General features: G+C 34.8%; 1 protein-coding gene across 1 annotated transcript; it reads left to right on the top strand.

Annotated features, from left to right (window-relative positions):
* The first annotated feature begins 841 nt into the window (after nt 1-841).
* On the top strand, nt 842-13,692 carry LOC136821765 (tolloid-like protein 2). Its single transcript, XM_067077980.1, has 10 exons — nt 842-959; nt 2,509-2,626; nt 3,168-3,213; nt 3,826-4,008; nt 5,628-5,824; nt 6,257-6,275; nt 6,497-6,592; nt 8,368-8,700; nt 9,224-9,414; nt 13,519-13,692. Exons 2-10 carry the CDS (start codon nt 2,555-2,557, stop codon nt 13,690-13,692), a joined length of 1,311 nt encoding a protein of 436 aa, XP_066934081.1. The 5' UTR covers nt 842-959; nt 2,509-2,554.
* Nucleotides 13,693-13,825: the final 133 nt, after the last annotated feature.

The raw sequence follows: 13,825 nt of genomic DNA, 5'->3' as shown, positions 1-13,825 counted from the left end.
ATCGACAAAATATGCGTATCAATTTTTAGTCAATATTTGGACTTCAAAAACCTACACTATTTCATGCTTACTCAAATGTCAATATTTAATTTATGTGGATAATTCTCTCATCATGTCAAAAATGTTGGATGCCTGCCTGCTTATGTTGATTTCATAGAAAAAACAGATGAGTTTCAAATTTCATGTATTGGAGTGCCTCTCTCTCTCTCTCGACGTTATGCCTTGAAGTGTCATTGAAAATCACCTTTTACTTTAAAATTAGCGACCATCACATAATCAGATTGAAATGAATAAAAGCTAGCAATAAGTTTCCTTGTGAAAAATCTCACTTTTGCCCTAGATACGCTGTCGTCTAGACTCAAAACATTATCCAACTTAGCATCTTTAAAAATTATTGAGTAATGGGTCAATCCTTTATCGTATATTTATTGACAAAAATTTTAATCTTTCAACTAAGCAAGAAGCAATGGTGTAGAATCAACATAGCTTTAAGGGAAACTGTGTACACGTTTTTTATAAGAACAAACTATATAAGAATGGCTAAAACATTAAGAACAAGTTAAGAAAATTTTAAGGCATTGCGGACTCTAAGATGCCTGTTTTCTTAGGAAAAGGCACAAACATACTCACAAGATTGTGAAAATAAGAACATTTTAATATCGTTTTTAGGCTTAAAACTCAAAAAGTTAAGAACATCCAATGGCATCAAAAATTTAAGATATTCTTATAAAAAACGTGTATCTTAAAAGGAGCGAACAAAAAAAATGAGTAGTCTGTTATTTGTCTATGAGGTAAACACACATGTATCATATTTATTAACGTTCAGTTTACTTGTGGATTTTGTAGCATGAGTAATTTATGCTTCATAGCATATAATCAAGAAGTGCATCAGTATAGACAAGTTTAGATACACCTCTCTATTCACTCTGGCCGGTCCAGAGCTTTGGAAAAGAGAATTGGTAAGTTTATTACTAAATCAATTTGACTTTTTATTTTAAATTTTATGTATACGCTGTGAGCTTTCAATATGGGTGTGTTTAATGGGCCGTTTCCAGGGTGTAAAAAGTTATTTTAGAATTTCCAGGGGGTAGAAGTTCATCCACCCTCACTTTCAAGGTATAAAAAGAATTTTTCCAAGGGTTCTTTTGCAAATTTTGCCATTTTTCATGGGATATTCACACATTTCTACTAATTTATTTTTGGGTTGAAAAGGTTCGTCCACCCATCTGTATGGAAATTGAATGGAACAGCCCAATACTACTTATTTTTTATGGTTCTGTTTGCATTTTCGGACATTGTACAGGGTGTCCGGAAATAAAGTATCAGTATAATATCAAAACATGTTTTTTCGAGTAGGGATTTTTTGTTTCCAGATTAATTTTCAGTTTTTTTAAAGACTGATGCTAGGAGCACAGTTTGTAGAATTTCAATATTCCTTTTCATTGGGATCTTTCATTACGCCCCTCTTTTCTGCCCCCCCCCACTCTTTTGGCCGCCCCTAACACCATGTCATTGTTTGCATTACTTTTCCGAGAAGCCAGTCTCCAGCCCTAGTTACCGAGAAAAACATTTCGGATTTTAAAGATATTGTATACCTTAGAAAAACAAACTTTTCATTAATAAAAAAAACACGTTGCTTTTCAAGGACTTTAAGAAAGATAAAAGTAAATTTATCCCAAAAGCTGTATTTACACATTGTCTCTATGACTTTCTGTTTCAATTTTTATACATTTTGTAACTCTAGTACTCAACTAAGTAATAGAAAATTCGAGTATATTCTATCTTTTGCTTTGCTTAAAAAGAGATTTTTAAGATAATAAAACTGTAAAGTGAAACTAAGGAACAATTGAGGTAAGTTTTCGCCTTAGGCTGGTTGGAGGGTTGGGGCATACAGATTGAACGGTGTGGCGGTATTACACGTTTTTTTTTTTATAAGAACGTCAAAAATTTTCGAAGCCTTCGGATGTTCTTAGTTTTTTGGATTTGATGCCGAAAAATGTTCTTAAAATGTTCTTATTTTCAGCATTTTTTGAGCATTTTGATGTAATTTCTTAAGAAATTGCATGTTTTTAAGTCTCCAAAGCCTTAGTATGTTCTTAGAATGTTCTTAGATTTTTGGGCCTCGAAGCCTTATGTTCTTATATAGTTTGTTCTTATAAAAAAAAAACGTGTAGTCCTTTTATCTGTCGGTGTTTGGGTGTTTAAGAAGAAAACGACGGTATTTAGGTGTTAATAGTTCCATATGGTGACATAATAAGGAATTTAGAGCAATTCTTGTTGTCGTTGTTGACGAGGATTTAAGAAAAATGTGTCGGTATTTCGGCGTTGTGATCCCAACCTTATGCCCTCCAACTTAGCATTAGATAAAACTGGATTATGCGGGACAAAACTGTGCGTTATTCCAAATCCCTTCAGTCACTCCACCGTCCTCAAAAAAAATGCTAATACATAAACTCGCTGTATTAACAATTTGGATGTTGACTGAAAATTTAAAATGTTCTTATTTAGAATTTGGGAAGAGTCGAAAGAAATTGTATATAAGAAGAACAAAAGAATGCTGGCATTCAAAATCGTGACTTTGTTCTCAATTCTTCAATTGATTACATCTATAGAAGTTCTTGATGAAGTAAGTACAAGAAAGTTTTTCAGTCTTTACTGTACACGTTTTTTTATAAGAACACCAAATATTTTGAAGCCTTCAGATATTCTTAACTTTTTGAGTTTCAAGCCTAAAAATGTTCTTAACATGTTCTTATTTTCCTCATTCGGTGAGTATTTTTGTCTATTTTCCTAAGAAATTGTATGTTTTTGAGTCCACGAAGCCTTTAAATATTCTTAACTTGTTCTTAACATTTTAGCCATCGAAGCCTTATGTTCTTATATAGTTTGTTATTATAAAAAACGGGTACTGATGTAACTTTACGATCTGGTTTGCTAATTTATATCCTGTTCTAATATGAATTTTATCGCATCCATAATTAAGTCTTACGGGAGTTAAAACTTTAAATCTGGAGAGAAGGATTTTTGGTTTTCCTAGAACAGTTAAATTTCAAAATTAAAAAGTGACGGCTATTGAAATCCTATAACGAAATTGTCATTCTTTTTAAAAGCTGTATTGTGTATTGACTTAAGAAATTTACTTTAATTTTTACTTTTATTCCCCTTAGATTCAAAACAATGCTTTCTATGCGTCGAATTTCGAATGTCCACAAGGTATTTCTTTTGTTTTAATATACTCGAAATGTCGGAACAGTCTGAGTATTACATCTCAAATTTACCAAATAAATCTAACACACGATAATAGCACATGATAATCTTCACGAAAATGTCGTAAGATGAACTCTGGACACTATCTAAAATTTCTGTCTTTGTTGCCATGATAGGGTACCGCGGTGAATATAAAAACAAATTTCCACAAAATTATTCGTTTGTACGACTTACGATCCCATCCTCCTTTGCGTTAATAACAACTTTCTAGCCTAGAAATCTAAGCTAGTTTGATTCAGTCACTAGGATAAATTTGATGGAAAGTTGTGACTGAGTGTGACAGTATTCCAAGGCAAACTTTAAATCCGTAAATATAAAAAATCTTTAAAGCAGCGAAAACGCTATATTGCCATAAGCCGTGTGTCCTAGCCTTGTGAATACGGACTTACTTAACTAGGCTAACAACTTTCACGGCTTTGCAACCATTTCGAAATGAAGTATTGAATTAGAAACAATTCATAAATTTGAGTTAAAATAATTATGATGTATGCGACGCGGAGCGCTATTGGTTATCTTTCTGAGTTCAAAGTTTACCCAAAAAATGTTTTTTTAATTTAGGCTGGTTTTTGAGATGCGGTAAATGTTATTTATACGTTGACGAAAAGCGACAATGGAATGATGCACAATACAATTGTAAACAAAGAGGTGCAAACCTTGTCACCGTGGATGAAGAAGCTACAAATGCTTTCTTAGCAAGATACATCTCCTTCAAAAGCGGAGATACTCGAACATCATGGATAGGTAAAGCTTTTTATACAGTAATACACTTTTTGACCGCAGCTAGCCGTCAATTGCCGCGCGTGCATTTTTTTGTCCGTTTTATCACCCTAAAAACATCCCAGTCTTTTTTTCGTGCCTGAAGACGATAGAAAAAAGTGTGAAAAAGGATTGGATCGAGTTTAGGGTGGTAAATTAAGTGGCACACGCCTGACCGCGCGACTACGGTCGAAAAGGTGTATTAATTTATTGGGAGGTTTTGATTGGTATTGACTGACATTTATTTCCCAACCATATCTGTATATTTTCAACAACCATCCAAAAATATCCCGTCTCTGAAGAAATAGATAGCTTTTAAAACGATTTTTCAAAAACCGACTACTATTTTCTATTTACTACCTTCTCGTTTGAATTTTCGAATATTGTAATATGAAAGTGTTTAAGTTAACACGTACTTCATTAAATTCTGGCATAATGTAGATTATACGGTGATAAAGAACTATTTTTAAGGTAAGGTAAGTGATATAAATTGGCACGACAGTAATAGCAAGAGAAGATTTTCTTATAGGTCACTCCTATCTTAACCTCTCAGTTAATTTCATGTTTAAATGTCGAATCATAACAGCTGGCACAAACGTTGTTTTAACGTTCAGATAACGTTATTTGGACGTTATGAATGTTAGATAAACGTTGAAAAAACGTTTTGTGCCAGCTAGGATAACAACCAATTACAATTAACATTACGCGTATTCAAAATCTAAATATTCCCTATTTAGTCTAGTTATTCATTTATCTTTTTGCAAAAACTGAACGAAAGTAATAAATATCATAGATTAAAACTTTTCACTGGGTTAAATTCAAGCCGGGGAAAACTTCAGCACTTCGATGAAAGGTTGTTCACGGGGGAAAACTGTTGTGCTTAAAGGTAATTAAAAAGAAAGGGGTGAACATACGATCTATATATCACTCACTGGTAATCCTTAAACTTGCACACTGTAAGTAGATGCTATATACTGTGCGCACATGAAAACCAATGATAAACTATTTGAACTGTTCTCTACATTAAAACAAACTTCGGAAATTCTTGTCCCTAACACGAAATATCAAATGACTTCGTATTTGTCATGATGAAAATATGTTGTATCCATATATCAATATATGGATTAGATACCTGTAAAATAATAACATATTTTGAAATAACTATTCACAAGAATTCTTCCTAAAAGACATCTTTATACAAAACTAATTTATCTGTTCTTTTAGAAAGTATACAATCTTTGTTTTCTTGATTTCAGGCTGATAGTTGCAAGATATAGAAAGATTAAACCCCTGTTTCACAGCCCCGGTGAAACTTTTTCCTACCGCGGGGATAAAATTTTCCATCGTAATCCAATGGGGATATTGTTCCAAGCTTAAAAAATCCAGTGGAGATGGTTTTAGAGTACAATTTTTTACAATGAAATTTGAATGGGGATGTAATCAAAGTCAATTTCCCAATAGGGCTGAAATTTTGGGGTATTTTTAGTACCGGGACGAAATTTTGGCTAAACTTTCCAGTGGGGCTGGGGTCCCAGTGGGTCAGTGACACAGGGGTGTGTTAAAGAAAGGTAAAGCAAACTTTTAACAATACTTTTATCATTTAGGGTTGAACGACCGAGCTGAAGAAGGAAAATTCGAATGGGTGGATGGTACCAGACCCCTTCAATACGCATTCAAATGGTTGCCAGGACAACCAGACAATGATAACCAAGACGAAGATTGCGTAGAAATGTACGTTCGTCAAAAACAAAACCTTTGGAATGATGTCCCATGTAGCACAGAGCTGCCATTTGTTTGTCAGGTATTCATTTCTACAGTTGAGCTTCGTCATCCCCTGTTTATTATTCACAGTCACAAACAGTCACAAAAGCCCACCAGGGTAAAGTAATTCCTCTTCTCGATATTTTGAATGGCGACAGAAACAGGGGTGAACTAAAACATTTCATTTAAATCCTCTAATTTTGAAAACAGTATCCGAAAACAGTTTTATTGGAATTTTTTTAAGTTAATCCCATGAATAACAGTCTAGGAAGAGTTGGAACTTACCGTAGTTTGTTTGTTTAATAAAGTAAATTTAAATGATGATATACCGAACAAAGTTGTGTCCCGGACAGCAAAAAAGGGCAATACCCCGTCACTGAAAACCTTGCGCCCCCTTGAGCCCCCACTGTAATTCTAACACTGCAACCGAATATTTTGAATTTCTAATTTTTTTTCATTTTTCTATTTTTAGATGGATGCATGTCAAGCTGGTAGGTTGGACTCTTTGATTGAGTGATCTTCTTCTTTTTATATTACCCAATTTCGATTGCTCCACATTCGAGTCTATTTTATTTTTTCCCGCGCAAAATAAATGCGAGTTTTACAAAGATGGTAGACTAAGTAGCGAGTTCAAGCATGTGGAGCTTCGTCGAATTATTGCAGATTGATTGAACTTTTTGCTCTACATTTTTTAAAATCTTTTAATTTGTAGATTCCTTCAGATGTGACAACTCCAAATGTGTTTCCAAGAGTTCAATTTGTGACAAAGTGAATGACTGTGGAGATAATTCTGATGAGAGAAATTGCAGTAAGTTTTTCTTTTAGTGTTTAAATAGTTTAAGGAACTCCAGACTATCAAGCAGGCTGGCTAGCTCGAAGGCTCTAAAATAGCATCTAGTAACTGGCTGTATTGTATAAGGGTTGTGAAGCAATCCAGACTCCGCCTCAATTCGCAAGTTGCTAGCAAAATAGACCTTTTTTCAAAGAGGCCACCCTGTTGAATAATTATATAGTCCAGCAGAAAAACAATGATAAAACCATGCATAATTATTACAATATGCATGATACAGTAATTATGCATGGCTCTATCATTGTTTTTATGGCTGGACTACACAATTATTCAACAGGACGTCCTCTTTGAAAAAAGGTCTATACCGTGAGTGGTCCTAAATCCGACAGCCCTGCCTAAATAGACCTTTTTTCAAAAAGGCCACCCTGTTGAATAATTATGTAGTCCAGCAGAAAAACAATGATAAAACCATACATAATTATTACAATATGCATGATACAGTATTTATGCATGGCTCTATCATTGTTTTTATGGCCAGACTTTGAAAAAAGGTCTATCCGATGGGGTATTTCAAAGATACAAACTAAAATTAAAATAAACCTTTCACTGTGACGCAATGAAGATACCAAAGTGTCAACTAAACTGAGAGATTTGATACACTGAACTAATTGAACCAAAACATTAATTGCTTCTTATACAAAACATAATTCTTTATTACAAAATTGTTAACGTTTTAAACACGAGCAACAGATTCAGAATAATAGAGGTAATTATTTTTACAACTCACACTTTTTTTGTCACATTATGTCATTAATTGACATCTTGACATTAAATTCATCTTGTTAGATGTTTTGTTTCTAGAGTTCTTGCAATATAGTTTATTGTTCAACTTGGAGAGGGAACGTTTGTAAGCATAGAATTTTTTTCATAGCAGTTATTTGGGGGGTCGGATTTAGGCAGGGCTGTCGGATTTAGGACCACTCACGGTAAGACACTCTGCTAAAACCTCAAAGGATACAGGGTTGTAACCTTATAATAACACCACACAAACCACGGCGACACAACACCCGCCGCCCAACGCAATGCTCTTTTTTCCTTCTAGTTCTTCTAATGTGAATAGTGCCTTAAAAAATCGAACAATATTCGTCAAACATTCGAACATTTTAATTCAAATCGTCTGTCGAAATCATCAAAATAAGAAGCTCAAAGCTTTTGGGTCCTACCTTGATAACCTGGACTAGCTCCCATTATCCTAGCTTGCTCTATTTGAGTAGTTTTGTTTGATTTCATCTTAACATGAAAAAGGATCCCTTTTTGATATTTAACCCATACTTTTTTTGTGCTGCTTCCTCTATTGTTTGTTGCATAGTGTTTTATTTTATGCAAATTTTTTGTTCAATTTTAAGAATTAGATAAAAGGTTCTCTTCAACAATCAAGCTTTGATTAAATAGACCTTTTTTCAAAGATGCAGCCATGTTGAATAATTATGTACTCCAGCATAAAAACAATGATACAGTCATGCATAATTTTTAAATTATGCATGATACAGTAATTATGCATGGCTGTATCATTGTTTTTATGCTGGAGTACATAATTTTTCAACATGGCTGCCTCTTTAAAAAAAGGTCCATTGATATAAAAGGTTTAATTTGATTCAATCAATTGATTTAATCAATCAATTCTGTTCTATTGGCATTGTTTTTTCAGTTCCAGTTTTTCAGTTTTTTTTGGCTCAATGAGAAATAACTTTACATTTTAAATATTTCAGCACAATGTGTTTACTATTTTTCAGCACAATGTGTTTACTATTTAACGGGTCAAACTGGAACTTTCACCACCAACAACTATCCAGAAAACTATGATGAAAGTAGTAATTGTCAATGGAGCATCCAAGTTCCTAAAGGATATCAAATTGAATTGACGTTTGAAGATTTCAGTACTGAAGATGGATTTGATTATGTTGACGTCATTGATGGTCTTACATCTGCCTCAAATTTCATTGCCCGATATAGTGGTAACAATCTCACTATAGCTCCAATCACGTCATCCTCAAATACTCTAATGGTTCAATTTGTTAGTGATGAAGGAGATAATTTCAAAGGATTCAAAGCTAAATACAGAGCAGGTGAAATTTATAGTCTTTGATCCTCAATTTCAATTTAAAAGATTTCTTTATTATTTGCTTCAGTCAACTTCAACTTTCTATTCTGTGTGTTTTCATAAACATACAGAATAGATTTCTTAATTATCAGCTTCAGTCTTTTACCTATAAAGTTGCAGTATTCAATGATGTTTGATAAAATTTAATTTTGGTAGAGCTGTTTGTAACTTTCGATATAAGAAAAATAAGAAAAATGTGAGATCGTATTCATAGGCGTAGCAAGATACCCTGAAAAATTTATGAGGGAGTGCAGACGTTTATATGACATAATCATTATCTTTTGATAAAACAAAGACAATAATTAGAGCGTCGTAAAAACTGCTCTCATCCATAAATTTTGCAGGGTATCTTGCTACGCCTATGCATATTTGAAATTAGGAATGTTCACCGCTTCAAAAATGTGTAAAATTAAAAAACTTGGATTTGAACCAAACTGCTGAAGGTAAATTTATTGTTAACAAATTTTATTTGCATTTGAAATTATCAGTAAAAACAACTTGTGGTGGCCAGATGCTCATAGTAAACGATCCAGTTTATATCAATTCCCCTGGGTACCCATTGAAGCCCTATCCAAATGACGTCAAATGTGTTTGGGATTTCAGAAATGATAAAGTACCCTACTTGCTCACCTTTCGAATGTTGGAACTAAAAACCGAAGAAAAAGCTGATTTTGTTGAGGTATTGCTATTTCTATGCTTATTTATACTAAAAATTATTTTACTATCTAACTCTTGGAAATAATACAAAGAATCAAATAAATATAGTTCTTAAGAATCTACATATAATGACAACTTGGTAAAATACAAATAATGATAGACAGACAGACAGATGCCTTCCCATGCAAGGGGATAGGCCTCACCAAAAGGTGAGGATCACAGCACCTCCTAAAGCTAAAGTGACCACAAAAAGTATATAACTAAGATGAAAAATGAAACATACTAAAGTAGAAAAAAAAAAGGGTAATCTAACTAGAAAAAAAAAAAAAAAAAAAAAAAATTATATAGACAAATTTCTAATCATTGCATTCCATTCCAAACGATTTCCAGCCATAACAAACCAATTATCAACATTTATACCACATTTAGACATACATTTTCGAATTGAACGACCATACGTCATCTTAGGACATCCCCTGGGTCGTTTCGATACTACCCATGAGGAAAGCATTTTCCGAGGAAGACGATCCCAGTCCATCCTACTCACGTGACCAATCCACCTCAATTGCTGTCTATAAATATACGTTTCGATAGATTCGAGCCCAACACGTTCAAGAAGCTCATCAGTTGAGATTCTATGTAGAAATGTGTGCTTTCGATTTACTCGGCACATACTACGTATACAACCATGGTAAAAGCTACGAATCTTTCTCAATAAAGATTCCGTCATGCACCAACATTCACTACCATAAAGAAGAATTGGTAAGATTAACGAACGAAATATTGATCCTTTGGCCTTATTGGTAATATCAGATGATGCAAACAAACATTTTCTCAACATTACAAAAGCACCACTTGCTTTGGCAATACGGGTATCCACATCCTTTTCATCGGTACAATCGTTGGTAACTATACTACCAAGGTAACAAAACTCGTCAACAATGGGCAAATAACGCTTTTCATCAATAATTACATCAGATAAGTCGACATTATCAAGGGTTTCAGGGTTGTCATACATGAATATCGGTTTTGCACAGAACAATATCTCCGTTTTGGAGTCTGACTTGGGATTTATTGCACCGGTATGAATTTCCATTCCGAAACGATCAAAGTGGACGATTATTGAAGTAGCTCCCTGTTGGATATGATCTCGACTCTCAAATAACAAAGCCGTATCGTCTGCATATTCCGAGTCTGGAAGCTCGAAATCTTCTCCTTTCGTGGTTGTTCTACGACCGGTCATTACAAAATCACTCTTACTCCGAAATATGCAAAACGGTATACCACAGGATAACTTCCAGGTTTCAATCATTGCGGTAATGTAAAAGGTAAACAATAGCGGTCCCAAAATATCACCTTGTTTCACACCGACGATGCTGTTAATGGTACGGACTACATCGCCTATAACGAATTTCACAGTGAAGTCAGCGTGTAAAACTATTAAGAGATTTATCAATTTCAAAGGTACTCCATATTTCTCAAGTACCTTCCACAAAGCGATTCTCGGAACACGGTCGAAAGCTTTAACTAGATCTAGGAATAAAATCCAGGTCTCCAGTCCATGTTCTCATCTTTTCTTTATGGCAGTTTTAACGGTAAACACAGCATCCATACAGCCTCTACCAGGGCGGAAACCTGATTGACTCTCATGATCTAAACTTTCCTCAATCGGTAGAAGTCTACGATGTAGAATAATTGCAATAATTTTATATGCATTTTCAAGGAGCATGATTCCTCTGTAATTTTTTGGCAAGGAAAGATCTCCTTTTTTCGGTAACACATTAAGCCTGCCAATGTTCCATTCTTTAGGTACTGTTTCGGTTACCCAGAAATCAGTTATGATTGATTTCAATATCTGGAAAATTTCTTGGCTGTCGATAATTATTTTCCACGATTGGGTCATCACTCCAGACTCTCCTGGAGCTTTATTTTTCAACTTTGAAATGGCAGTCCTTATTTCTTCATCCGAGGGAATTTCATCACAGTTTTCGAAGACCGGTCTTTGGGACAGGAGATCTAAGACAGTTTCATCAAAATTGACTTGATTTTCATAAAGTTTTTGGAAATGATCTTTGAAAACGGTAGCGTTTTCATCCGGGGTTTTTGACAGTCCTTTTTTTAGCAGTTTCACATTGTCCCAAGCAGTCTTAGTACCGACAGTTACATTAGTTGCGTGAGAGATGTAATGGAGCCACTTATTTTTGGCACTCCTTACAGCCACCTTTACTTTAGTTCGTAGTAACCGTAATCTCTCTTCTGAAAAACGAGTTCTTTTATTGAAAACACGTCTCATAGCCTCATTTCTGGCATCTATGAGAGCATTCAAGTTCTTTTCGTCAAATTTGAACCAGTCTGGTTGAGCTTTAGCACGTCTTGGGAGAACATCGGTTGCTGCTTTAGACATGGATTTTGATAGTTCAGAGTATTTGCAGGCTGCATTAGTGTCAAAGTAGTTTTTAATTTTATCAAAGAATTTACGTTTGACATCTGGATCAAGTAGATGGGAGTGGTCGAGAGCAAGCAGTCGCTGACGGTTATCGTTTTTCTTTTTAAGACGTTTCATTAAGCGGAGGGTAACAAAAGTAGCATTATGATCACTATCTAACAGAGGCGAGGTGATTCCAGCATCGATACATCGGACGAACATTTCTCTGTTGACAAAAATGTGATCGATTTGGTGGAGATTTTTACTACGAGGATGCATCCATGTGCCGTATTTCTTCTTTTGAAACACGTCGTAACAACTTTCAACTCTTGAATTGCAAGATACGATAACATTCGTTTTCCAGAATCATTAACGTGAGATATACCAAAATTACCGAGCGGGCCTGACTCCTTCGATCGATTCACGCCCATACTAGAGTTGCAATCACAACCAATCACTAAAATATCATCATTTCGTTTTCTGTTCAAACACGTTGTTAGGTAAATCAAAAATTCGTTCCAGGTATGTTCTGGGGCATTTCCTACCGGGGCGTATGCCGATACCAAAAAGACACCAACATCTCTGTTGTGCTTATCTCTCAATAATAAACGAATAGCTAATACTCTAGGTCCGAGATCAGAGTGAGTTTCGAGACCAGCTGCATTCCAAGCGTCAACACCATCAGGATTCAAACAGATTGCGACTCCTTGGGACCCTCTACGGCAGGTTGCCTCATTTAGACCGGACGATATGAGGCGATATTGTTCGAAATCTAACACCTCCTGACCTTTACGCCAAGTCTCCTGTAAGCATGCTGCTATTGCATTTCTCTTTTTCATAACGTGACATAGCTCAACAATACGGGCATCTGTTTTCACTCCACGTACGTTTTGTGATAGAAAAGTTATTTGTTTCATAATCAAAGAAAGTTTATACGTTTTTGTGGTTCACCTTCAAAATACTGTCCATTCTGCTGGTGAGACAAAACAGCCAGTTGAGCAAATGTTCAACATCCACCAATACGGGAGATCCAGATGGATCTGCGAGAAGTACCAGTCTCTTGATGCGAACTGCCCAGTGTTCACTCTTGTTGCATGTTGTTATTTGCTAGGTGTGGTGGATCACCCCACTTAATGTGGCGGATTTTCTTTCACCACCACACCTTTTCTTTTTAGTGAATCTTATTCACTAATTCTTAATGGAGTGAATTTTTTTATCTTATTCACTAATTCTTAATGGAGTGAATTTTTTTATCTTATTCACTAATTCTTAATGGAGTGAATTTTTTTATCTTATTCACTAATTCTTAATGGAGTGAATTTTTTTATCTTATTCACTAATTCTTAATGGAGTGAATTTTTAATGATAAAGGTCCCATAAAAGAGACCTGTGGTTTGTTTTAAAGGGCATTATTTAAAACATCTCCTATCAGAAGAAAAGAATCTCCCTCTCCCTGAGCTGCGCAAACGCAAAATTTTGAGAAATTCTTTTGTTAATTCTGTTTTGTCAGCGTGAGAAGCAACTCCTTTCTTTATAGTAGAAAAGAGTATTTTTCTCTTAAGGATTAGGTAATATTAGGCATAAATAGTTTTTGCCATAAAACTAGCTCTGAAAACCTCAAGACAAGAACAGAAGATGCTAGTTTTGAATGATAAGAAATATAAATTGCAGATTTGATACAGATCATATATTTACCATTAGGTAAGGAACAAAGATGAAGAAGGTTATATTTTACGCAAATATTCTGGCAATTCATTCAATGGTGCTGTTGTAACTGCTGCAGATTCCCATTTATGGATCAAATTTCAATCTGATTTCGAATCTAATGATAAGGGATTCAGAGCTGTTGTTTATCCGGGTAAAATTGATGATTAATTTCATTTATTATTTTAAAATCGTTAACCCCCTGGATCTCCGATATACTCAACAGGACGGGGGACTATTTCTGGAAAAGCCCAATTCTATGTTCTTGTGTTCTGCAAATACCGTATCATATACAAATCTATTT

Source organism: Clytia hemisphaerica, unplaced genomic scaffold (genome assembly GCF_902728285.1).
Source record: "Clytia hemisphaerica strain Z4C2 unplaced genomic scaffold, Clytia hemisphaerica genome assembly, whole genome shotgun sequence".
Classification (NCBI taxonomy): Eukaryota; Metazoa; Cnidaria; class Hydrozoa; order Leptothecata; family Clytiidae; genus Clytia; species Clytia hemisphaerica.
This window is presented reverse-complemented; position numbering and strand designations above follow the sequence as displayed.

What these genes read in the sequence shown, in the direction of transcription:
- LOC136821765 (XM_067077980.1), top strand. Translation starts at nt 2,555, where the DNA reads ATGCTGGCATTCAAAATCGTGACTTTGTTCTCAATTCTTCAATTGATT. An exon ending in TTCTGATGAGAGAAATTGCA is followed by an intron (nt 6,593 to 8,367) that starts GTAAGTTTTTCT and finishes ACTATTTTTCAG; the next exon opens with CACAATGTGTTTACTATTTA. An exon ending in CAAAGCTAAATACAGAGCAG is followed by an intron (nt 8,701 to 9,223) that starts GTGAAATTTATA and finishes TGAAATTATCAG; the next exon opens with TAAAAACAACTTGTGGTGGC.